Source organism: Octopus sinensis, linkage group LG3 (assembly GCF_006345805.1).
Source record: "Octopus sinensis linkage group LG3, ASM634580v1, whole genome shotgun sequence".
Classification (NCBI taxonomy): domain Eukaryota; kingdom Metazoa; phylum Mollusca; class Cephalopoda; order Octopoda; family Octopodidae; genus Octopus; species Octopus sinensis.
In genome coordinates this window covers 69698545-69724562 of record NC_042999.1, presented here as the reverse complement: position 1 = coordinate 69724562, position 26018 = coordinate 69698545, and the positions used below count along the sequence as shown (strand labels likewise).

Genomic DNA, 26018 nt, shown 5'->3' with positions numbered 1-26018 from the left:
ATACTCACCTGCCATTGATAACACCATCAGGGTTGATCATTGGAATTATCTTGAAGATGTGATTCTTCATCAGTTTCAGAGCACTTGGTTTGTTGCTAAGAAGGAAGTCAATAATACCTGAAGAATATAATAATGGATCTCATGTTACATATTCTTTTCTACTCTAGGCACAAGGCCTGAGATTTTGGAGGAGGGGCTGGTTGATTAGATTGACTCCAGTACGCAATTGGTACTTAATTTACTGACCCCGAAAGGATGAAAGGCTGAAATCACCTCTGGTTCTGTAATACAAATGTCTTGTTTCCACAAGTTCTGAATTAAAAATCTTCCACCAAACCTTAGTCACAATTTATGTTCCTAACACTAGCTTAATGATATCTAAGTTAAAAAAATTTGAATGGTACAACATTGCACTACAATACAGACAATGGGTTATATACCTGTTGTAATTTACTCATCCATAGTCTGATATGATATTTGGGAATAATATTCCTTCTTTAGATATTCTTAGATGGAATCAAACCAATTATAGCAGCGTCTCTATCTAAGAATATCTGAAGAAGGAATATTATTCCAAAATATCATATCAGACTATGGATGAGTAAATTACAACAGGTATATAGCCCATTGTCTGTATTATAGTGCATTGTTGTACGATTCAAAACTTTTTATTCTTTACAAACAATACACAATGCTTCAAGAGAGCTGCAATATTCTACTATAATTAAGTTATTTTACTAAATTCTTTGTTATATTTAAAGTAATTGAAAGAAACATGGAGTATCTCAACAGAAATACAGTAACAAAAGGGTTAATGCACCAGCTTCCCTGACTGAAACATTAAAAACCTAAATGTGTGAAATGAAATGGAATAAAAAAAAAATACAATTGTTTAAAGTTTCATCTTTTTTGCTTTTGATGAGTTGCCCCACTCCCTTCAATATGTGCCTCCCTTCAATCAGCACCCAGGGCACCTGCCCCACCCCCTAGCCACACTACTGCTCAGAATATAATGAGCCAGAAAAATACCGTTAAGAACATTGTCTGATTTTGCACCAATAATTCTGCCAGCTCCCAACCAATAATCCTTTCTGAGATTTTATGGGGAAGGTGCCAATTGATGACATCGGCCTTAGTGAGTAACTGGTATTTATTTCATTAACCCTGAATGGATGAGAGACAAAATCAAACTTGGTGAAATTTGGACTCAGAACGTAAAAATGGGTGAAATGCTGCTAAGCATTTTGTCCAGCATGCTAATGGTTCTGCCACCTTAATAATAATTGTCCCATAAGAAAAGCTTTCTCACTATAAAGATCTGCAAATTGAAATCACAAAAATGAGGAAGCTTAGTACTACGATAATACCAGTAGTAACTGGTGCGTTGGGAATGATAAAGAAGGGAGCTGAGAAGTATATTAAGGAACTCCCTGGTGACTCCAATAGCCATGAACTACAAAAGATAAGCTTGATGGGTACAACCCATATACTATGGAAAGCACTCTCCATCTATATTGGAATAAATGTGGTGATAATTTTAGCATGCACAGCGAAACAAAAGTGCCCTTGCTACTGTTGGCCTCCGGAGGATGCCCGGTACTAAGGCAGCTGAAATAAAGTTATAATGAAAGGAAGCCATAAATGATGATGATGATGATGATGATGATAATAATAATAATAACAAAAACCTGAGTATGGCATGGATAGACTACAGGAAAGCGTTTGACAGTGTCCCACATAAATGGATACTCAAGGCCCTTGAGATATACAAGATCTCTCCTGTCGTCTCAAAATTCTTACAGAATAGGATGACCATGTGGAACACACATCTCTTTCTAAGCCACAGTAATGGGATGAGCCAGTCCAACAACATCAACATCAAACGAGGCATCTTTCAAGGTGACTCCCTCTCTCCATTACTTTTTTGCATGGCACTGATCCCACTCTCAAACGAATTGGATAGTACCAGATATGGGTACAAAGTTTTTAGTAAGTCATTAAACCACCTTTTCTATATGGACGACCTAAAGCTGTTTGCCAGGAATGACCAAGAGCTAGAAGGGCTGCTAACAACTGTTAAAGAGTCTAGCAATGATATCGGAATGGATTTTGGCCTTGATAAGTGTGCTAAAGCAACTTTTGTAGGAGGCAAGCTCAGGCAAACAGCTTCTGTTAAATTAGTTATTGACACTACCATCAAGGAACTTGACCCACAAGAAAGTTACAAATACCTAGGCATCAACGAAGGAGAAGGTATACATCATGCTACTATGAAGGAAAAAATAAGAAAGGAATACTATAGGAGAATAAGGCTTGTACTGAAGACTGAACTCAACTCCAAAAATTGCATTGAGGCCATTAACACCCTGGCACTTCCAGTAGTCCAGTACAGTTTTAACATCATTAACTGGAACCTTACGGAACTCCAACGCTTGGACAGGAAGACAAGAAAATTACTGACATCCAAGAACATGCACCACCCTAAGGCAGATGTAGACCGCCTGTACCTACCTAGAAGCAACAGGGGGAGAGGAATGATGCAATTAGAGCTGTGCTATAAGACCTCTACTGTAGGAATGAACAGGTGCCTATCTAGTACAAAGGACTGGATGCTGCGACTTGTGTGCGAACACGAAAGCAGCAAAAAGCTGCATTCTATTGTCAAGGAAGCTTATAAGTTCGAAAGGGAACTAGACATTAACCTTGAATCAGATGAAGAGCCGGAAATCACTGCTACCAAGCAAGCAAAGCGAATCAAGCAGACTGCAAAAAAGAACGGGCAGAATCAAATTGAGAGGCGGTGGAGCCAGAAGCCCCTGCATGGACAATATATTCTCTGAAGCCAAAATGCTGATGTAGACCAAGCAACAACCCATCAGTGGCTGAAGAGTTCAGGATTGAAAGTAGAGAATGAAGGCTTCATACTGGCAGCACAAGATCAAAGCTTGTTTACCAGAAATTACCAGGCTAACGTTCTCTGAAACAGTACTGACCCTAAATGCAGATTCTGCAACACATTTGACGAAACAATAGACCATCTCGTTTCGGGATGTCCTGTGCTGACACCAAACGAATACAAAAATCGCCACGACAGGGTAGGACAGTATATACATTGGAAGATATGTAAACACTACAAATTCGGCACTCCTGCTAACTGGTATGAACACCATCCTCAGCCAGTTGTTGAAGGTAAAGATGTCACCATCCTCTGGGATTTTCCAGTCAACATTGACAGAACGATCAAGGCTAATCGACCAGACATAATTGTTAAAGACAGGGAAGAAAATACCTGCAGACTAATAGAGGTAAGCGTCCCCACTGATAAAAATATATCTGTAAAGGAATTTGACAAACTTAGTAAATATAAGGACCTGGAAATCGAAATACAAAAGATGTGGAATCTTAAAACAAAAACTGTTCCTGTTATTGTAGGTGCCCTAGGTATGATAAAAAAGGGATGTCAGAAACACCTAGACAATATCCCTGGAGAACCATGTCTCAAGGAAATTCAAAAGATTGTGCTAACAAGTACTGCCCACATCCTTAGAAAAACCCTATCAATGTAAATGTTTGTGTTATATTACATGGAGATATTTCTCTACTTCCCCTCCCCAAGCTTTCAGCTATATTTCAACAACTCTTAACCTTCACTTGCCCTAGGGCGCTGGGTGTGCCCCAGCAAGTGATTGCATCAAACATGCAGATTAAAAGTAAATCATCATCATCGTTTAACGTCCGTTCTCCATGCTAGCATGGGTTGGACGGTTCGACTGGGGATCTGGGAAGCCAGAAGGCTGCACCAGGCTCCGGTCTTATCTGGCAATGTTTCTACAGCTGGATGCCCTTCCTAACACCAGACAATAATAATAATAATAACAACAACAACAACAATAACAACAATAATAATAATCATCATCATCGTTTAATGTCCGCTTTCCATGCTAGCATGGGTTGGATGATTTGATTGAGGTTTGGTGAACCAGACTCCAATCTGATCTGGCTGGATGCTCTTCCTAACGCCAACTACTCCGAGAATAATAATAATAATAATAATAATAATAATAATAATAATAAATGCCCTGATGCAGTACCAGGCAGTGGCTCTCATGGCTTCTCATCTTAACTGATTGGAAGTGTTATCATGTACCTTGTTTTGTCTTGGTATAAAAGATGAGCTACAGCAAATATTCTGCTCAATACCACAGATTTGCTTGTAAGTTGTTTGACCTTAATCAGTTGAGCATGTCCCTTAGTGGCTGACGATATGTGCATCTCTGATCACGAGCAGAAGTAGTGGGGGAGCATCATAGCCATGCGTTGAGAAGGATTCTTTGGGGTTTGGATAATTCACCTTTGGAGACATGGGTGTTTCGTTCAATGTCCTTCAACAACCCTTATTCAGGGACCTTTTGAGTGGGATGGGCTACTCGACCAGAACAAAATTCAAACTGGGCCCCATCTGCAAAGTCATGCACTGTTTATCTTGATATTAGATCACCATGTTGCGCACATATGGTTGTGATGCACGTGCCTGGTGTACCCTTATCAGACGGGTAGTCATGATGGGTATACTGGGCTTCGTATATTTTACCCCAGTGTCACTTTGATGGTATGCACTGTTTTCTCACTCAATAATAATAATAATTTCAAATTTTAGCAAAAGGCCAGCATGTTTGGATGGAGGGGCAAGTTCAATTACATCAACACCAGTACTCAACTGGTACTTATTTTATCGACCTTGAAAGGATGAAAAGCAAAATTGACCATGGCAGAATTTAAACTCACAATGTGAAGATGGACAAAATGCCACTACACATTTTGTCCAGCATGCTAATGATTCTACCAGCTCACCACCTTAATAATAATAATAATAATAATCCTTTCTACTAAAAGCACAAGGTCTGAAATTTTGGGGGAGGGGACTTATCAATTACATTGACCCCAGTGTTTAACTGGTAGACAAGACTTCCTGAAATTCTCCAACACTACACCTGATATCCTCTCCCCCTCCACACGCATGCTCACATGTGTATCATGACTCAAACACTGTTCATTTTCCTGACTTTTGTACATAATTCTATGTACTGTACATGCAACTTTGATAAGTTGTAGACCCCAAAAGGATGAAAGGCAAAATCTACCTTGGCAGAATTTGAGCTCAGAATGTAAAGATGGACAAAATGCAGCAAAGTGTTTTGCTCAGTGTGCTAACGATTCTGCCAGTTCACCACCTTAAAAATAACAGCGACCTTTTTGCATACATTGTTCAGGTAATCTACACAATTGAAAGATCTGAGGTATTCAAGAAAGGTAAGAAAAAAGGAAGTACTCACTTATCTCTCAACATTGATTGTTTACTAGTGTAGTGAAGAAGAACAGCTTACCTTTCATCACCCAACTTGAGTTACTTTCACCAGGATGAACACGGGCCGATAGAAACACATAGCTTTTTTCTGTGGAAATAATTTAGAAATCAATAAATACAACAGTTTTACATGTGATTTCGATGTCACATTTGTTGACAGCATGCAAAATAACCTGGAAAAGGAAAACAAAATTCATGAGACAAAACTCCATTGCTGGGAAACTCAGAGTTTCCCAGTGATCCAACAGGTCACAGCTAGTCAAGTACATATATATAAATCTTTCAGTCTGCCTATCTGTCTACCTAACTACTTTCCTACTCATCTGCCATTTTGTTTCCCTTCCCACTTTTTTAATCCTCCCCCACTCATTAAAAACACTGCTCAGTGTAGTTTCTAGACCTGCTTGAAATAGCAGCGAAATCTTCTTCACTCACACATGATAAGGACACATATTAGATAATGTAGTCCTAGATAGATAACAAAAAAAATAAAATCTGATGGGATGAGTAGGGCAAGATTGTCTTTGATCTTATTTCTGTACCATTAAGATTTATTGTAAATCAACATCAGCAGTAGGTTAATGCTAAAACTAATAAGGGAAGATTTAGCTGCTATTTCTTGCACGCCTAGCTACCACGTAACAGGTATTTTGGGTCCTTTATCACAAATAGCTATTACGTGGTAGCAGGGCGTGCTAGAAATAGTAGCTAAATCTTTGGAGGTGAGATACATTGAATGCACGCACAAAAAACCTATGGAAATAAATTATTTCACCACCAAGGTTACAAATGGGTGTTTTACTAAATATTTACTGTATTTTGAATGTCATTTTCACTTAGAAATATTTTTTAAATACCCCCCCCCCCCCCGAAAAAAAATTTTTGTAATGGTATTCACTCGAAAATAATTTTTAAAAAAACATAAGAATATTGTCTGTTTAAAGAAAGCTAAAATATAAATACTTACTGTACAAACAACTTACATTTTTGAAATCAAATTCACTTAATAATATTTCTAAATGATTAAAATATTGTGTTTAACAAAAGTGAAAACAGAAATATTTACTGCAAAAATACAAATCATATTTTTTCTTTGTCAAGTCACTGTGTCTAATTGAAAGGTAAGAATTTCTTCTCTTTCAGGAATATTTTATTTTTGGAATATTTTCCCATTATGCACTGTTTTGGGTGTTTAAACCTCGTAAACCCCTAATATCTTCACAACTACTTGTTCAGTTTACATGAAATTCATTTTATTCTGTATGTATTTACATTTCAGGGTAAACTTAATTCATAGTATTTTCCCATTATGCACCATATATTGCAGCAAAGGATAAAATTTGAATATTAAAAATTATTTAATTTAAATTTACAAAGTAACATTATAATTAAAAAGGTATCATCATTTTGTAAAAATATTGACACACTAGAATACTTAAAAAATGAGAGCAAATTATTTTTTATATCCTATTTTCAAATTTCTAATTATTAATTAATAATTAAAAAAATGATTTTTTTAAAGTGCAAAAAATATTTTAATTGAGTTATTTTCAATTTTTAATAGAAGTAACAAGTAATGACAAATAAAAGTAATAACTTGTAACAAAATTTTTGGTTTTACTAAAAGCTAATATTTTCTAAATCTAAATATTTTATTTGAAATTTTATTTTTAGCTGCAATATTTTAAGTAAAAAGTTTCTTATTCTTTACTTTACCAGATGTAATAATTTGTCCTGAACTTTTCCAAGTGTAAGAACTTGTCCTGTACTTTCCCAGGTTTATAATCTTAAGAATATTATTTCTCTTGCATGCATTTTTCCATGTAATATATACATATATATATATATATACTAGCACTATGACCTGGCAACGCCGGGTCATAGTGTATGTGCGCATGCACGCAGCTGTATATGCAGTGTGTATGTAGTGCTAATGCATGCATATACAGCTGCGTGCATGCGCACATACACGCGAGCACTGTCCAGATCTCCGACCAATCACATACAGCTAGCAAGCTTCAATTGGCGTATCAAGTTTTGAGCATTTTGATTGGGTTTTGGATAGAAAATTCACAAAAAAGTCACTTCTATTGATTTTTTTATGGCTTTGCGGGGTGACTGGGGAAATGTAAAGATGTGCACAATCACCCTTGGACGGTTTTGAATAACCAGAAAGTGCGAGCCCTCTAACTGAAAAATTGTGGATTTGTATAAAGGACATGCACACACACACACAGACATTTTGCCGTTTATATATATATATATAGAGATCTATATTTAATCCAGATTCAAATGTGGCTGTAAGTAAATGTGAAATATGTATATTTACCACTAGATTGCATGTCAGAATCAGAACTATCCTCTTCTTCAAGCTGTTTGCAACCTGTTATTGTCAAAATTGGTACAGAATTGCCACTTAAGGTCTCACAGAGTTCTTGGCACTTGAAATACACAAGATCACGGTCGTACTTTTGTTCCCAGCTCTTCAAATGTGTCTAGTACCAGGGAATGAAATACAATTTATGAGAAAGTGAGAGATAGTAGAGAGAGAGAGAGGTATAAAGAGTAACAAAACAATGTTTTGGGTGTTTCTATCCCACAAAAGAGAAATAAAATTGGAAAATATTAAAATAATAATGAGCTTATTGTATATGATGCTTAAGTGTATTACATCTCATGGAAAAAAGGTAAATATATATAAGTCATGAAAAGAAAGACAGCAACGAAAAGCTAGAAATATTTGGATGGTACATTGAATGTTAAGGTAGAATGCTAATGAGATAACTGGGAAACAAACTCAAATTATAAAATTAGTCACCATTAGCATCATCATCATCCTTTCTACGATAGGCACAAGGCCTGAAATTTGGGGGAAGGGGATAGTCGATTATATCAACCCCAGTGCATAAATGATACTTAATTTATCGACCCCGAAAGGATGAAAGGAAAGATTGACCTTGGTGGAATTTGAACTCAGAACATAGCTAATACTGCTAAGCATTTCGCCCAGCATGCTAACGATTCTGCCAGCTCGCTGCCTTTGTAATCATCATCATCATCACTACTACCACCATCATCATTGTCATCATTTAATGTCCACTTTTCCATGCTGGCATGGGTTGGCTGATTACAATCCAATTTGTCTTGGTTTCTATGGTTGGATGCCCTTCCTATGTATGCTGAGTGCTTTTAACATGGCACTGGAATGAATGGTTTCACACGATGCCAGCACAAGTGCTAAAAATTTATCTTGGTTTCTATGGTTGGATGCCCTTCCTATGTATGCTGAGTGCTTTTAACATGGCACTGGAATGAATGGTTTCACACGATGCCAGCACAAGTGCTAAAAATTTCTTTATCCTACCATCTTCTCTTCCCACAATTCTTAAGATGGTCATCGTGGGGTAGAGTCCTCAGGTAATTCTTCCATAGAGTCCTACCAGAAACAAATGTCATTAGATTTTCTAGCTCGATTCCCAAGCACAACCAACTGAGACTATGGCCATTATTCAACCATCTTGTCCTCGGTCAGTTGACTTGGTTTGAAGAAGCCATCTCGTGATTCTTCCTTGTGACATTCTAATCACATGTCTGTAACACCAGAGTTGTAACCTCTCAATGAAGGGAAGTAATGACTTGATCTGGAGAGACTCCCTGATCTCCAAGCTATGCACTCGGTTGAGTAATGTTATTCCAGAGACCCTTTGGAGAAATTTGGTTTTGGTCACTTGTATTTGATATCGTACTCTTTCAGTCATTGCCTAACATTCATGACTAATGATTTTTTTTTACTAACACCTCCTCTTAGACATAAATGATGGGCTTCTTTCAGTTTTTATCTACCAAATCCACTCACAAGGTTTTGGTCAACTTAGGGCTAAAGTAGAATACAGTTACTCAAGGTCCTACACAGTGAGATAGAACCCAGAGTCAGGTGGTTGAAAAGCAAACTTCTTAACCCCATGGCTATACCTGCTCCCACAACCAGATTTTTGTCTCCTAAAATATCTATGGTAATTAATTGCCAATAAAGCAACTTAGCTACTAAAATATATAAAAAAAGTGTTTTTGACAGGAGTACAATGTAACCTAAATGATAAAATGCAGGCCAACAACATTTTTTGTTTCTTTTGTGGTTTTAGCATACTTTTGAGTCAGCGAGATGGAACAGTGAATGAAAAACAAAATGACTGAAAGTACATCTTCAAAGATTCTGTTGTTAAAATTTGTGTGCCATAATAAATTGCTTATATTTCTTCAAGATACAACATAGTTAACCCATTCATGGTAATCATCCGTTCAAACTGACCCTTAATTTGTAAGGGTATAAAACAAATACTTGATACAAATTATGATTTGTCTATAATCTGTATCAAAGAATGAAACATGTTCTTAATGCGTATGCAGTCTGTATCAAATGGATTTCAAGGAAATTTTTTCAGTTGTTATTTAGGTCAAATTAATAATATCTGTGAATTTTCAGACAATTTCGTTCACTAGAAAAGTTTCGGCATGAATGGGTTAAACAAGTTTTATATAGTTTTCAATAATATTTGATTGTAAAAATAGGATTTTTTTAAACATCACATGAGTCTGAGGGTCCACCCAAGTAAAAATAGGAACTAAAGGGGTCAACAGGTTGGAACAAGTGATTTAGATGATGCAGAATAGAAAATCCAATTAACATACCCTGAGGGTGGAATAGGTGTATGGAAAATGGTATGCCAGGTAACATATGTCATCTGAGTGTCGGAATGTGATCTGGAAACTTGCGGTGAAGTAAGATCGGTTTTGGCTGCGAATGTAACAGTTTTTGTAGTAGCAAATATGTTTTCCAATCCTAAACCAATATGGCCGACCAGCAATGGCTTCCTTTACAGAAAACATCACTGGCTTCATACCTGCAATGTTTGATAAAGAAATTATATACAGATATACATACATACATACATACATGCATTTATGATGGCTGTCCACTCATGACCAAGGAAGACCAAAACACCAGCAACACCTGTGCATAATGCTATTGCACACCTGCGATCAGCATCACCTGGGTTCACACCTGCAACTTCCATGCTTGCCACAACACCCTTCTACTCGACCAGCCATTGGAAAGTCACTTCGCCAGCAATTGTGTAACCTAAAATTTTAGGTCTAATAAGGCTTGCACAACACTTGACAGACCTTCTCCACTCTAATGGCATGATCCAGAGACAAGCCAGGGTGAGATATTCAGTGCCACATACACACACACACACACACACGTTCATCATCATTTAACATCTGTTGTCCATGCTGGCATGGGTTGGACAGTTTGACCAGGGATGGATTCCCTTCCTAATGCCAACCACTTCTAGAGTGTAACGGATACTTTCATGTGCCACCAGCATAGGTGCCATTTGTGTGACACCAGTATCTGTTATGAATGCAATTTTACTTGGCTTGATGGGTCTTCTCATGCATGATGAAATGCCAAAGATCTCGGTCATTCATCATTGCCTCTATGAGGCCTAGCACTCAAAAGGTGCTTTTCGTGAGCCACTGGCATGTGCGACTTTGCCCCCATGAGGCCTAACACTCGAAAGGTGCTTTTTATGTGCCACTGGCACTGTCATATAACTGGCACAGGTGCCAGTTACATGACACCAACATCATCCATGACTACAATTTTACTTGGCTTCTTGGGTCTTCCCAAGCATATTGCCAAAGGTCTCATTCACCAGTTATTGTCTGTGAGGCCCAAAGTTCAAAGATCATGTTTCACCACCTCGTCCAATGTCTTCCTGGGTCTGCCTCTACCACAGGTTCCCTCCACAGTTAGAGATCAGCACTTCTTTACACATCTGTCCTCCTCCATACACATCACATGACCACACCAGTGCAGTCGTCTCTCTTTCATACCACATCTGATACCTCTTATGCCCAACTTTTCATATACAAAAATTATTTATAAAATATAATCACCATACATAGATAGCTGAAAGTAATTTAATACTATCTATAATGTTTGTAGAACTCATCACAAACCCTATTTTTTAATTATTTATTTTTTAGTTTTAGCTCAGAGCTGCGGCCATGCTGATGCACCGCCGTTGAGAATATTCAATAAAGCAAAAACACTTTTCGCCCACAGAGGGACTCGAACCTGCGACCCTCAGATTACTTCTAAGGATGACCTATAAAAGTCTGAGGCTCTACCGACTGAGCTATGTGGGCGGACAAAAAGAGAGAGAGAGAGAGAGAGTTGACAAACCACCGGATGCTGAAACCTGGATTTGAACCAGGGACCTTTAGATCTTCAATTTAATGCTCTCCCAACTGAGCTATTTTGGCTATTAACATTTTACTTGACATCTTCCCAGTTTTAAGATCAATAAAATAACAATATTTCATTTTTCATATTTGGTGTGAAATCACATGTTGAAACAGGTGTTGGACTTTACGAAAGTCATACTGCTAATAAAAGCACATTGACAAATCCTATGATGCGTTCAGCACCCAAATTAGTCTGGGAACCACTGACACACATTATCCAAGATGTCCTTTCCTTTCTTAAGATAGTGGATTGTGATTTTAGGTAGATTTGGCTGCTATTTCAAGCTGGTTGAGAGCTCCATTGGGACAATAGAACAAAAAACTGTGCAATTTTGTTTATAAACCTTAACTAATATATTTAATTAGCAAAGTTTAATGAGGTTTATTTGGTTAGAGGATGCTTTTAGGTCATCTCATCAATATTCTTCTTCTTCCACCTCCTCATGGTACCTGTACACAGATAGATTGAATCATTGAGAGTTAAGTGCCTTGGTTAGAGATAGAACACACAGAGAACTGCTTTAAAAATGGACACACTGGACAATTGCTGAGCAGCGGGGATTTCCACAGGCCTAAGGGGCCCGATACATCCATGTATGCTATGGTTGTGTATACAGGGGATCCAGTGTATTGTGTTACCCAGGAGCCTATGATACTGTTAAGGCTACTCTGAGTACACTACAGGTGATGAGATACACATTGTTAATCTTCTCACTTGCTATCAACCAGGCCATCATCATCTTACAGAGTTTACCTTATAAACAATAAATAGAAAACCAAAAACGTTGCTGGTGACAATAGGCTCCATTGTTGCACAGTTTCTACAGCTGGATGCCCTTCCTAACATCAACCACTTTACAGTATGTGCTGAGTGCTTTTTATGTGACACCTATTTCTTTACTACCCACAAGGGGCTAAACACAGAGAGGACAAACAAGGACAGACAAACGGATTAAGTCGATTATATCGACCCCAGTGCGTAACTGGTACTTATTTAATCGATCCCGAAAGGATGAAAGGCAAAGTCGACCTCGGCGGAATTTGAACTCAGAATGTAATGGCAGACGAAATACTGCTACGCATTTCGCCTGGTGTGCTAAACGTTTCTGCTACCTCACCGCCTTTGACACCATTTTATGTGGCACCATTGCTTATTATGTGACACCAGCACAGGTGTTTTCCACATGGCGTATGCACAGGTGTTTTTTATGTAGCACCAGCACCAACAAAGTCACCTAGTAACTTGCAAGATGAAAAGTCTCTCAACAAGGACAGAATCATAGTATGACCTTATTATGCCTATTTAAGCAACAAGCAATCTGTGTTAATTAATTGTGAATATAATTAAAAATTTTGGAGTGCTTAATAACACTGGTGTATAGAATATAAAAGAAGGTTCTTACATAAAATTATGAAAAAATTTTTATTTTAAAATGGATGCTTTAACCCTTTTGTTACCATATTTCTTGAAATACATCACTTTTGTTTCAACTAATTTTGGAAGTGAAGAAGAATTTGGTATTTGGAGTGAATTAATAAGAAACTTTGATGGAAGGTTTTAATTTGAATCACTTTAAAATAGGAAGTTTGTATAATAGGACCAAAGGTAGTGACAGGCAAGTTGATAACAAAAGGGTTTAAATAGTCAGAACCAGAGGCAGTCTCAGACAGGTTGGTATGAAAAGAATTGTCTGAAATTCTTCTTAAACTTTTTTGTAACCATATTTCTGGAGAAATACACTGTCTTCTTTTTAATTTATTTTTAAAACAATGAAAAATTTAGTAAAATATCCTCATCACAATTAAATTGGGGTTTGGAACATAAATTAACATGGGATTTTGATGGAAGTTTTAATTTAGTATTACTTTCAAGTAAGTTGTTGGGGATCATAAAATTAGGTGGGGTCTGAGGTGGAATGGTACCAAGAAAGTCAAATAAAGATTTAGTAAGCATGAAATCTCACCCGAATTGAATTGACTGTTGAACTTTTCACAATTGATAATGTTGAATTTGTATGGAATTCCTGATTTCATGTTACTAACTTCAAAGTAAAACCATTGATGATGATTATTAGCATTGACGTCAGAATTTAAAAGAAGATCATATTCATATTCTCTCACCTGAAAAATATTTTGCTCATCTATTAAGAATTTGCAATTTAAAGAAAGAACTTATGGAACATAGTACTGACAAGCTTTTGTCAAACCAAAAAATAAAAAAAAAAGGTTCCATTTCATTCAAATTTTCTTTTATATCATGGATAAGACAATTTCTTGCTTGCTTGCATCATTTTTTTTCCCAGCAGACATTCAAACTGAACATCATTCACATCAATTTTACTAGTTTGAAAGAAGTTTGCAAAAGTTACCAGCAGTTTCTCTTCCTTTGGATAACTTACACAGATGCACATACATGTGGAAAAGCTTTTCAAATGAAGAACGGTAGAAACAGCTGGATGCAGGAAATGACCAGTGTGCAGTCTGCCCAGTTGATGTTATGAAGAAGTTATAAAATGCTAATGAGTGAGAACTTTGATATTAAGGCAAACCGGCTTCTTATTCTGTATGAAGTCCACAAATAAATATATACAGGTGCAGGCGGAGCTGTGTGTTAAGAAGCTTGCTTCCCAAACACTTGGTTCTAGGTTCAGTCCCACTGCATGGCACCTTGGGTAAGTGTTTTCTACTATAGCACCAGGCTGACCAAAGCATTGAGAGTGAATTTGGTTGATGGAAACTGAAAGAAGCCTGTTGTATATATGTGGTGGTGGTGGGTGTCTTTATACAAGTGTTTGTCCCCCACCACTGCTTGATGACTGGTATTTGTTTGTTTACATTCCTGTAACTTAACAGTTTGGCAAAAGAGATTGCTAGGATGAGTATCAAGCTTAACAAAAAAAATTCCTGGTGCCAATTTGTTCAAGTAAATTGTTTCAAGGTAGTACCCCAGCATGGCCACAGTCCAAGGACTGTAACAAGACAGAACACATAACCCTTACTTCTGCCATGTTGTTTGCTTACCTGAATAGCCTTTCGGAGGTTGCCACTTTCAAACTGAGAGGAGAATCTCAGACAGGTTTTGTTCATTTTATTCGTAGGAACACTAAAATACATAAAGGAAAAAAGAAAAAAGACATCAATGAAGGGCTTCTTTTTTTTTTGTAAAGCAGAAGAAAATAGGAGAAATTATATTTTTTAAGAAATTAAATCCCAATTTTCCTTGCCAGCAGTTTCTCTTCGTTTGGATAACTTACACAGATGCACATAGGAACACTATTTATAGAAACACTAAAATACATGAAGGAAAAAAGAAAAAGGCATCAATGAAGGGCTTGTTCTTTTTTTTTTTTTAAGCAGAGGAAAATAAGAGAAATTATATTTTTTAAGAAATTAAATTTAGATTTTCCTTGACTATAGAGTAAGGGGAAAATAATACCACAGCATAATATATGACTGTTGGCCATACAGGGGCACTGTCTACAGAAACCCCCAGTATCTGACTGGTATTCTGGTATTGGTTTCATTGAGCTCCAAAGAATAAAAGGTAAAGTCAAAATTTATTCTTTAATGATTTCAGCTGTTGGATTGTGGGAAATCTGAGGTAGTTAAAAAGGTTTCCTCTCCTCCTCCTCTTCCTCCTTCTCCTCTGCCATCGTTGTCATCATACCCATTGTTTAAACATCCACATTTCCATGCTTGCATGAGTAAAACAAAAGTTGTTGAGGCAGAGTTTTTTCCTCTACAGATGGATGCTCTTCCTGTTTGCCACCTTTCACACATTTCCATGTGGGAAAGAGGGAGAAAGAAAGAGAGAGGGTAGGAGAAAGAGAGAGTACATGACTAATATTCTACCTAATGCAGTCAGTTTGGTATTGTTGCTGTTGTTATGGTAAAAAGACATTATTGCCTTACCTCTGAAGCAATTCTATGTCATCATTCTGTAAGTAACTCCAACAGGAAGGTCGACCAACGTTTTGTTCCAGAGCAATTTTTTGGTCAATATCAAATGCTGTTAGATTAATTAATTTATCACTGTAGAGCTGCCGGTCAATATCATCCAAAAGGTTTAACCTTAAATTAAAGAAATAATTAACGATTTAATGCATTTACAACTAAAAACTCTGGACAGAAATCAACATGAGAAGTAGATTTGCAGAATCATGAGGAGTGTTGTACAAAAAAGTTGTAGAATTTAGTTAGAGATGGTTGATTTTATAATAATATAGGTTGATTTTATAATAATAATTATTATTATTCAGGCTACTGCCTGGAATTGAACTCGGAATCTTGGAGTTAGTAGCCTGTGCTCTTAACCACTATGCCATACGTCCGTGGGCTTTGTTTCGGCTGATGTTCTCTCCAGCCTTCATCAGGTGTCCTGGAGGAATTTCGAACCTGGGTTCTCATTCCTACGGTATTTTTCCGATATTATTATCATTACTATTGTTATTATTATTCAGGTCACTGCCTGGAATTGAACTCAGAATCTTGGAGTTAGTAGCTCGCACTCTTAACTACTACACTATATGCCTGTGGCCATATGGTGTAGTGGTTGATTTTGTTTTATATATCCTCAGGTCAATAGAATAAAGTACCAGACTATTATTATTAGAGGCTGATTTCATTGATTGATAGTGGTGCCTTGCAGGATCTTCAAGAAAGAAACTATGGCTAATAATCTCAAATGAAGATTATCAGGGTTATTTACTCCTTAATTCTTTGTCTGTTTTGTGCATCTCATGTGATGCACAGACTTATTTCCCTGTTGTGCATGCAGCATATATGATATACAATTCACAATTTTTTCTATCAACCATCAGAGTAACTTGGGACTAACGAACTAAATGTTTTATATTCATGATGATGCCACATAAAAAAGTGTGTGGTGGGGCTACACAAGAGAGGGTAATGGTGGCTTTATGCAAGATGAGATGCAATGTTAAAATGAGAAGAGGCCAAAACAGGTTTCTTGCTGTAGAGGGTAAAGGTAACTCATCATCATCATTATTTAACATCCGTTGTCCGTGGCATGGGTTGGATGGTTTAACCAGAGCTGGTAAGCTAGAAGACTGCACCAGACTCCAATCTGATTTGACATGGTTTTCTACAACTGGATGCTCTTCCTATCGCCAACCACTCTGAGAGTGTAATGGGTGCTCTTACGTGCCACCGCCATGGGCGTCGTTTGTGTGACACCAGGGTGCGCTTATGTGCTACTGGCACAGGTGCCAATTTGTGTGAGACCAGTATTATGCCACAACTGCTAGGCTTGATGGGTCTTTATCTCAAGCACAACATAATGCCAAAGGTCTTGGTCATTGCCTCCACAGGGCCCAACACTCGAAAAATTTTCAAATTAATTATCAGAATGTTACTCCACAATTGGTAAGATGATTAAGATCAATCAAACTTTCTCTCTCTCTCTTTCTTTCTTTGTCTGTCTCTGTCTGTCTCTCTCTGAATTATGATGAAACTAAAGTAATTATTAAAATTTCTGAAATGCAAAAGCAGAAACAAGGCTACTTATTCAAAATAGCAAAGAATTAAAAAAAAAATTTCTGGGATATTCTGTCATCAGAGACAAACAGAAAAAAATAGGGATAATGAGAATGGTATATATTAATATATAACATATATATTAATATATAACATTCTCATTTTCCCTATTTGTCTCTGATGATGGAATATCTCATACTCAGGGATATCCCAAAAACAGCTATAAGATTTTGAATTTCTTAATAATATTGTATATGACTTGAGATGTTTACCTTGCCTTAATGTTTGCTGTCCTGTTTAACAATTGTATGTTAAACAACTGTTTATATGTTAACAATTGTATGTTAAATATGAAAAGTAATTGGTATATTGTCTGTGGAGAGTCATTTTCTTTTAGTGCCTTATAATTTAACACACTCACTGGTAAAATTTCCATTTATTTCTTTTTTATTTTTCTAAAATTTTAGTTGTGTCTTGCAACCTTTTCAATAGTTTTGACTCTCCCCAGACACAACAGAATATGCTTCAACACATGAACTCACATAAAGAATCTTGCAAACCAAATCAAAAAACGAAATTGGTATATTTTTTTACTTAAAAGATTTCACACACACACACACACACACGTGTATATGTATGCTTGTGCATGTGTGTGTGTGTGTATGAGTGTTAGTGTGTGTGTGTGTGTGTGTGTGTGTGTGTGTGTGTCTGCCTTGAACAGTAAAACAAACAAAAACAAAAAAATTCATGTACAACTAATCTATACCTTGAAATTAAGGTCTTCACATTGTTTAGAGGTTCTGGATGAGGAACTGAGCAAGCTCCAATGTAGTCAGGATAAGGAACTTTCTCAAAATGGTAAACACTTTTGGTCTTCCTGGCAAGGGACAGATATAAGCCAGAATCATGGACATCATTACTGAAATCTCTATAAACTTTGGAAGTCTCGGAGTTGACAATATCAGTGTCTATATTGGTCATTAATAGAGACATGGCTGATCGATTGAGGATGTCACTGAAGCTTCTGTCGTAGGAACGGAACAACTTACAACTGTTACTCCTCCTCGCTTTCACCGAAGACCTGTTAGCATCTCTCCGACGCATAGAACTCTTTCGAAAACCACCATGAGGTGAATTGCTAATGTTAGCGTTAGCCTGTGTAACATTTGTCGGAGAAGAACTGCTTGTGACAGAATTTGTAGTGTCATCGCTGCCCTGAGGAAGCTTTGATTCAGTAATAACTTTGGCCTGGGGCTTTTCTTGAAGGTCGGTAGATTTTTTCACGAATGCTAGTTCTTTATCTGATTGTTGATTAGTTTGTTCTGGGCTTTCATTTATCAAACAAGATATCAAAACCTGGAAATAAACGAAAAGAAACTTTATATATATATATATGGGCAGAGGTGTGGCTGTGTGCTAAGAAGTTTGCTTCCCAATCACATGGTTCCTTGTTCAGTCTTTGGGCAAGTGTCCTCTACGATGCCCTCAGGCCAACCAAAGCCTTGTTAATAGATTTAGTAAATGGAAGCCGAAAGAAGCTTGTTGTATATATGGTTTCTCTCTCTCACTATCTATCTACATATATATATATATATATATACATATATATATATATATATATATAAAACAAAAAAAATAAAATAGAGAGATAATTAAATTCATAATTATTTATTAATTATAAAATTGGACATCATCTCTGATAGCTGTTTCGATTCAAGACTTTAGAAATTAATTAGTTGTTTGGAGCCTATACTCTACACACAGGAACATGAAAAAGTAATGGTATATCTTTAGCCAACCTCAATGAGATTCAGCATTAATATGTTGTTAATTATGCTAATTAATTTCTAAAGTCTTGAATCAGAACAGCTGTCAGAGATGATGTCCAATTTTATAATTAATAAATAATTATTGATTTACTTATATCTCTATTTTCGTTTTTTCTTAAAAAATATATATATTTAACCCCAGTTTATTCAGTTACTTTACAGTTGAGTATTAATTGTAATGTTCAATCATCATCATCATCATTTAATGTCCGCTTTCCATGCTAGCATGGGTTGGATGATTTGACTGAGGTCTAGCGAACCAGACTCCAATCTGATCTGGCAGAGTTTCTACAGCTGGATGCCCTTCCTAATGCCAACCACTCCGAGAGTGTAGTGGGTGCTTTTACATGCCACCGGCACAAGGGCCAGTTTGGTGGTACTGGCAACGGCCACACCCAAATGGTAATTTTATATGTCACCTGTACAGGAGCCAGTCCAGCGGCATTGGCGACGACCTTGCTCGAATGTTTCACGTGACACCAGCATAAGTGCTAGTAAGGTGACGCAGTAACGATCATGTTCGAATGGTGAGTTTAACGTGCCATCGGCACAAAGGCCAGCTTGTTGCTCTGGCAACAATCTCACTTGTATGGTACTCTTTGTGCTCCACTAGCAATGGATGCCAGTCACCGAGTTTGATTTCGACTTCGATTTCACTTGCCTCAACTGGTCTTCGCAAGCAGAGTTTAGTGTCCAATGAAGAACGGCACGCATAAGTGGACTGGTTACACCCCTAGCATAGGCTACAAGGTTATGGTCACACTTGCGCTTGCCAAGTCTTCTGCAGCACAACATATTTACCAGAGGTCCTAGTCACTAGTCATTGTCTTGGTGAATAGGTAATACTTCTAGTAATAGGTAATAAACCAGTATATTTATTGGATTTTATTATCCCTTAATGAGGTTTGAACTTTTAAACATATATATATATATGAGTGTGTGTCTTTGTGCCTGTATTTGTCCTCCAACACTTCTTGACAACTGGTGTTGGCATGTTTATGTCCCTGTTACTTAGCGGTTTGGCAAAAGTGTGGAAATAGAATAAGTACCAGGCTTTACAAAAAAATAAGTATCGGAGTCGAGTTATTCAACTAAAATTCTTCAAAGCAGTGCCCCAGCATGGTCGCAGTCTAATGAGTGAAACAATGGATACAAGTAAAAGATAAAACACATACACACATATCTTACTGGTGAAAGCTGGTTTATGGGGTTACCCTGGGTTTTCCGTCCATAAAGGGAGAGAATCCCATATTGTTTACCCTCATAGCTGAATGATGGTGGTACAGCTGGAAGTCGATAGCCATTAGCAAAGGGAGATAATCCCCTTGTTTACATTTGCATTGAGACTTTTCCCCTCCATATTTTAAGAGGTCTCAGGTCTTGGGGCCTGACGATACGCTATAAACTCGAACCCTTTATGGATGGGAAACCCAGGCTAACCCCATAAACCGGCCTTCATCAGTAAAAAAAAATATATATATATATATACTGAGCCTGAATGAGCTAGGTTTCTGTTAGAAGCCTGCAAACCTAAGTCTCATGGAGCTGAACCAAACTGTTTTAAATAATAATGTCAATAAAAATATTAATAATCTTATATATAAATGGCAATTTCTGTGTGACAGTTACCATCTTGATGCCTATACCAGCAAACCAATCTTCGCAAAACTTTGCATATATGTTAAACTAACATCCAGTTCAGCTATAGGATAATTGGATTTAATCAAAAATCAATAATGGGGGTTGGGCTATTATATGATAAAATGAGAAGGGTGCTAAGAGTGGTAGGTTGAGGGAAATGTGGCATAATGAGGGTGGCTGATATCAGGGAAGGGAAGGAGACAGGAAGAGGCAGAGATACAGGGAATGTGAGAGACAGAGCAAGAGAGAGAGAATGTGAGACAAAGCCAGAGTGGGAGTGAGAGAATGTGTTTACTGAAGTGAACAGTGGATTTTGACACTTTGTTCTCTAATTTTTACGTAGCCACTTAACATATACACTTTAGTGAATGAACTATTGCCTGCTCAGTGAAAACTTTTACATTATGTCCAACAATAGATGTAAAAATAAGTGAAAGGTAAAGTGTTTTTATATTTATTTTCAAATCACCGTATTAAGATTTATTAAAACTTTACCAATGTACTGAAACTATAAAACTATAAACTTTCAGTTTCTTCCAAAGATGAATAACCCCGTCATTGTTGGACAATTTTTACAATAGAATGTCTTATATAAATTTCTGCTTATTCCATGTCAGACCATACCTACCCTGATAGATAGGCCTCTTGATCAGGAAAGATCTTTGCAATTTTTCACAAAAAAATTCCTTGACGATCTTTTTCCTTTTTAAATTATTTACATGTTTGTTCAACTGTTTCACATGACTTTATTCATTAAAACTTATCAAAACTTCAGAAATTCTTACAACTTTGCTTTCGTTTGTTTAATAAAAATTCCTCCTCATAATGATTTTGCTTTCATTTTGTGATAGACAGCTATCATGCAGAAAATGCCAGCTTCCAAATCCTGTTTTCTGATTAGGTAAAATTGATTAAACTTTAAACTCAAGTAACATTTTACTGCAATTTTTCTGGAACAAATAAATATCAAAATCAGATTTAACATGGAAAATTATTTCAACGTACCAAATTCGAAAATTTTGACATAATTTTAAAATTTCACAACATGACAGCAACAGGGACAACCCTCAAAATTGATAATAACCAACCTTCAAATATTTCATATAGTTGCATATCGTCAATTTTCTCATCCATCCAACTATCCACAAATTCAACTGAATTGCCAGTATTTGTAAATCTATCCCACCTCCCCGTCTATTTGTAAATCTATTTATAATTTAAACAGGAAATGGGATAGGACATGAAACAGTGTAATGGGAACAGGGACTGGAAATAACCCACACTTTTCCGGATATTACCAGGTAATTCAGATAGTAATATATATATATATGTATATATATGGGATGAGGTGGTGAAGCATGACCTTCAAGCATTGGTCCTCACAGAGGTAATGACAGGCAACCAAGACCTCTGGAGGTATGCTGTGACTGAGAGGACTTGGTGTCTGAGAGGACACCAGTGTTGCATAACCAGCCCACTCAAAAGTACCTTGGATTGTAGGGCGACATGCCATGCTTGAGGAGACCTATTGAGTCAAGTACATCAACATGAATATCAAAATCAAATCAAATGGAAATTGTAGTTGTGAGCCCTGTGTTGGCAGCATGTAAAAAGCACCATCTGAACATGGCCGATGCCAGTGCCGCTTTAACTGGCTTCCATGCTGGTGGCATGTAAAAAGCATCATCTGATTGTGATCGATGCCAACTCCTCTGGCCCGTGCCAGTGGCATGTAAAAAGTACCCACTACACTCTCAAAGTGATTGGTGTTAAGAAGGGCATCCAGCTGTAGAAACATTGCCAGATCAGATTGGGGCCTGATGCAGCCTCCTGGCTTCCAAGACCCTAGTCGAACTGTCCAACCCATGCCAGCATGGAAAATGGACATTAAACGATGATGATAATGATGATGATATATATATATACAGGAATCCCTCGACTATTACAGGTGTTATGTTCCAAAACCAACCACGATAGGTGAAAATCCATGAAGTAGAAACGGTGCTATGCTGAATATTTTTTTTTATTGCTTTTATAATTTGTATATATTTATTTTATTATAAATGCAAAACAACACCACAGAGGAATCGTCGCAAGCTTAAATAATAAACCGCGATATGGCAACAGATTACTGTATGTATATATATATATATATATATATATATATATAAATTAATCCAAACATGAAAACACAAAGAGAAAACACAACGCGAGGACGTGGAACAAGTATAGTGTTATTGGATGCTCAGGAAAGGAAAGAAAGGAGGAGGAGATATATATATATATATATATATATATATATATATATATATATGATGATGATATATATTATAGGGTGTGTAAGGCATTTGAGGACATACCGTTTTTGGGTCATTGCGGCATTTTTTGCTAACTCTGTATAATCTTTGTTTCAGAAAATAATAATCACACACCCTCAGCTTTCTCAAGTAATGAAGAGGCATGCTGTTATTGTGGTTATAAAGGCTGACCATAGTGATTTAGAAATATCTCGATTTTTAAAAATCGCCAGATATTTTGTCTTCAAAGTTTGTAAGGAGTTAGAGACTGAAGATAGAAACGTATCACCAGTATCAAAGCATTAAAAGTATTCTAAACACTCCAAAACCATCAGAATACCTGAATTTATTCAGCAAGTTCAACAGACCATTGATTACAATCCCAGAAATTCCATGAGGTCAATTGCAAAAGATTTCCATGTGTCAGACAGAACAGTCAAAAATGTTGTCCATGAAGACATCAGATATACATCATATATGATGAGGAAAAGTCAATTTATCAGAAAAAGTGCAACAGAAATGGTACCAATGGTGACAATAAAAGTTCGAATCTAATATAAAATGTTTTCTTCTGCTGAAATAAAAAGAGATTTCACACTTCAATATAATCTTACCTTGTCTTCTTCATTGATTTCATCAAAGAACTTTGCATATGATTCCTGCAAGTCTTTTGCACTTCTTTGCTTTGAGAGAGAATCAGAGATGTGTTTCTTCTTACTGAAAGTCTGTGGAGAAGAAAAACATTAAGAAATTCCTGAGAGTTAAGAATTTTTTCTAAACAGATTTTGGTAATTGTTATTTTGCCATTAACACAAGCAGTCTAAATGGGGTTCCTACAAAGGATCACTTGAACAACATTACTATACAGGGTGCACAGCTTGGAGATTGGTTACAGACATTCCTTTTTCGTTCTCACTACTAGAAATGCAAGGACTTTGTGATCAGCTTCTTAGAAATCGGTAATTCAGGTCAGGTGTGGAGGCGATGCAAGGCATTGCTGCTTTCACTATTTGTTGGTATATTCCCAGGTCCTCTTGGGTGACCCATTGATTAGAGTCTTAGTCAGTCCTCCATGTCTGCAAGATACCTCCTTGTCTGCCATGACCATGTGGCATGTGGCCAACCAACATGAGCCTTCAACCCACCTGGATACCTTAGTGAAGAGAACACAGTAAGCAGGGTCTAACCTGGAAAATCAAGCAACATGACCAAACAGTCCTAGTTAGTGCTCCCAAATCGTCCAGTTAATGAGGCTTAATGGTCATCAATAGTTATGTAAACAAATAACTATTAAAATTATATGATTTTATAAAACTATAAAAACACACATTAATTAAAATTATAAATTAATTGAAAGACTTACTTTACTAGCTTCTTCATTTGCTTCACCAAAATCATTGGTAGTCGTGCTATCTTCCATTTCAAGACACTCAAGTGCTGTGTCTGATGTCTCCTCTTCCTCGTTGAGATCTAAGTTTGTATTTTCGGCTGTTTTTTCTGGAATTACAGTTTAGCCCTTCTGTTATCATATTTCCATTCAAATATATTGCCTTGTTTCAATTCATTTTGAAAATAATAATGATGTTATTGAAATAACCTTGTTTTTATTAAGCTGCTGTTTAGAATCATCATCATCGTTTAATGTCTATTTTCCGTGCTAGCACAGGTTGGACGGTTCGACCGGGGTCTGGGAAGCCAGGAGGCTGCACCAGGCTCCAGTCTGATCTGGCAGTGTTTCTACAGCTGGATGTCCTTCCTAACGCCAACCACCATGTGAGTGTAGTGGGTGCTTTTTACGTGCCAGGGTAGGCTGGCAGCAGCCATGATCAGTTGGTACTTTTTACATGCCACCGGCACAGAAGCCAGTCAAGGCAGTGCTGGCATCGGCCACATTCGGATGGTGCTTTTTACGTGCCACCGGCACAGGTATCACAACTACAATATAAATTAAAAAGAAGTTTCGATGTAAAGTTTTAATTTAGATCCCTATTATGATATTTCCATTAAAAGACACTACTGTAATCCCTTCACTATTGTGGCTGTTATGTTCCAAAACTGCCCGCGGTAGGTGAAAATCCATGAAGTAGAAGCAGTACTATACTGTATATTTTATTTTTATTACTTTTATAATTTGTATATATTTTGTTGTGTCTGGGGAGAGTCATTCTCTTTTATTGCTTTATTTAACACACTCACCAGTAACATTTCCACTTAATTCTTTTTTATTTTTCTAAAATTTTCATTGTGTCTTGCAACCTTATTGAAAAGGTTGCAAGATGCAACAAAAATTTTAGGAAGATTAAAAAGAAATAAGTGGAAAGTTTACCGGTAAGTGTGTTAAATAATAAGGCACTAAAAGAGAATGACCCTCCCCAGACACAACGGAATATGCTTCAACACATGAACTCACATAAAGAATCTTGCAAACCAAATTCCCAAAACGAAATTGTATATATTTATTTTATCATAAATGCAAAACAACACCATGGAGGAATCAATGTAAGCTTAAATAATAAACCGCAATATGACGAGAGATTACTGTATCTTCATTTTAATTAAGTTTGTAATTAATGAAAAATTTAGTCAAATAATTTTGTTATTATTAAGATGGTGCTTTGAGTGTAAACTAACATGATATCTTGATAAGTTTTCATTTTAGATCACCTTAAAACGGTAAGTTCATATTACAGAATCAGGGGCACTTTGATGTGTGCTGGTGTCAAAAGGGTTAAAGCATTGCTGCTGCTACTACTACTACTACTACTATTACTACTACAACAGTTTTATTACTGAAAACAACAAATGGTGCTTGCTTACCTGAACAACTTATATCAGAATGGTTATCGCTGTTGTCTGGAACAGGTAGTTCGAATGTGATCAAATTTTCAAAGTGATCCAAAGGAAGCAATTCAATGGGGCAACATTTTCTGAGAATAGAGCTGGAGAGGAAAATGAGGCTCTCAGTGTCTCCAGTATCAACACCCTCCCTTGCAGTGGTATACATCAATTTCACACCATCTTCCATGAGGAATGCAGCTTTTCCAGACTCTAGAAATATGTGGCATTAACATCATT

General features: G+C 36.8%; 1 protein-coding gene across 5 annotated transcripts in view; it reads right to left on the bottom strand.

Moving 5' to 3' along the window:
* LOC115209295 (cytosolic carboxypeptidase 1) overlaps positions 1-26018 on the bottom strand; it is a 93801-nt gene that overhangs the window by 13295 nt on the left and 54488 nt on the right. For all 5 annotated transcript variants that reach the window (XM_036501068.1, XM_036501069.1, XM_036501071.1 and 2 more), the window contains 11 exons: positions 25761-25991; positions 24307-24440; positions 23558-23668; positions 17943-18532; positions 15593-15751; positions 14702-14783; positions 13645-13801; positions 10055-10266; positions 7695-7860; positions 5385-5453; positions 9-117 (listed from right to left, as the gene is read on the bottom strand). In XM_036501068.1, the coding sequence (XP_036356961.1) occupies positions 9-117; positions 5385-5453; positions 7695-7860; positions 10055-10266; positions 13645-13801; positions 14702-14783; positions 15593-15751; positions 17943-18532; positions 23558-23668; positions 24307-24440; positions 25761-25991 (2020 nt within the window). The remainder of the gene's footprint in view (positions 1-8; positions 118-5384; positions 5454-7694; positions 7861-10054; positions 10267-13644; positions 13802-14701; positions 14784-15592; positions 15752-17942; positions 18533-23557; positions 23669-24306; positions 24441-25760; positions 25992-26018) is intronic.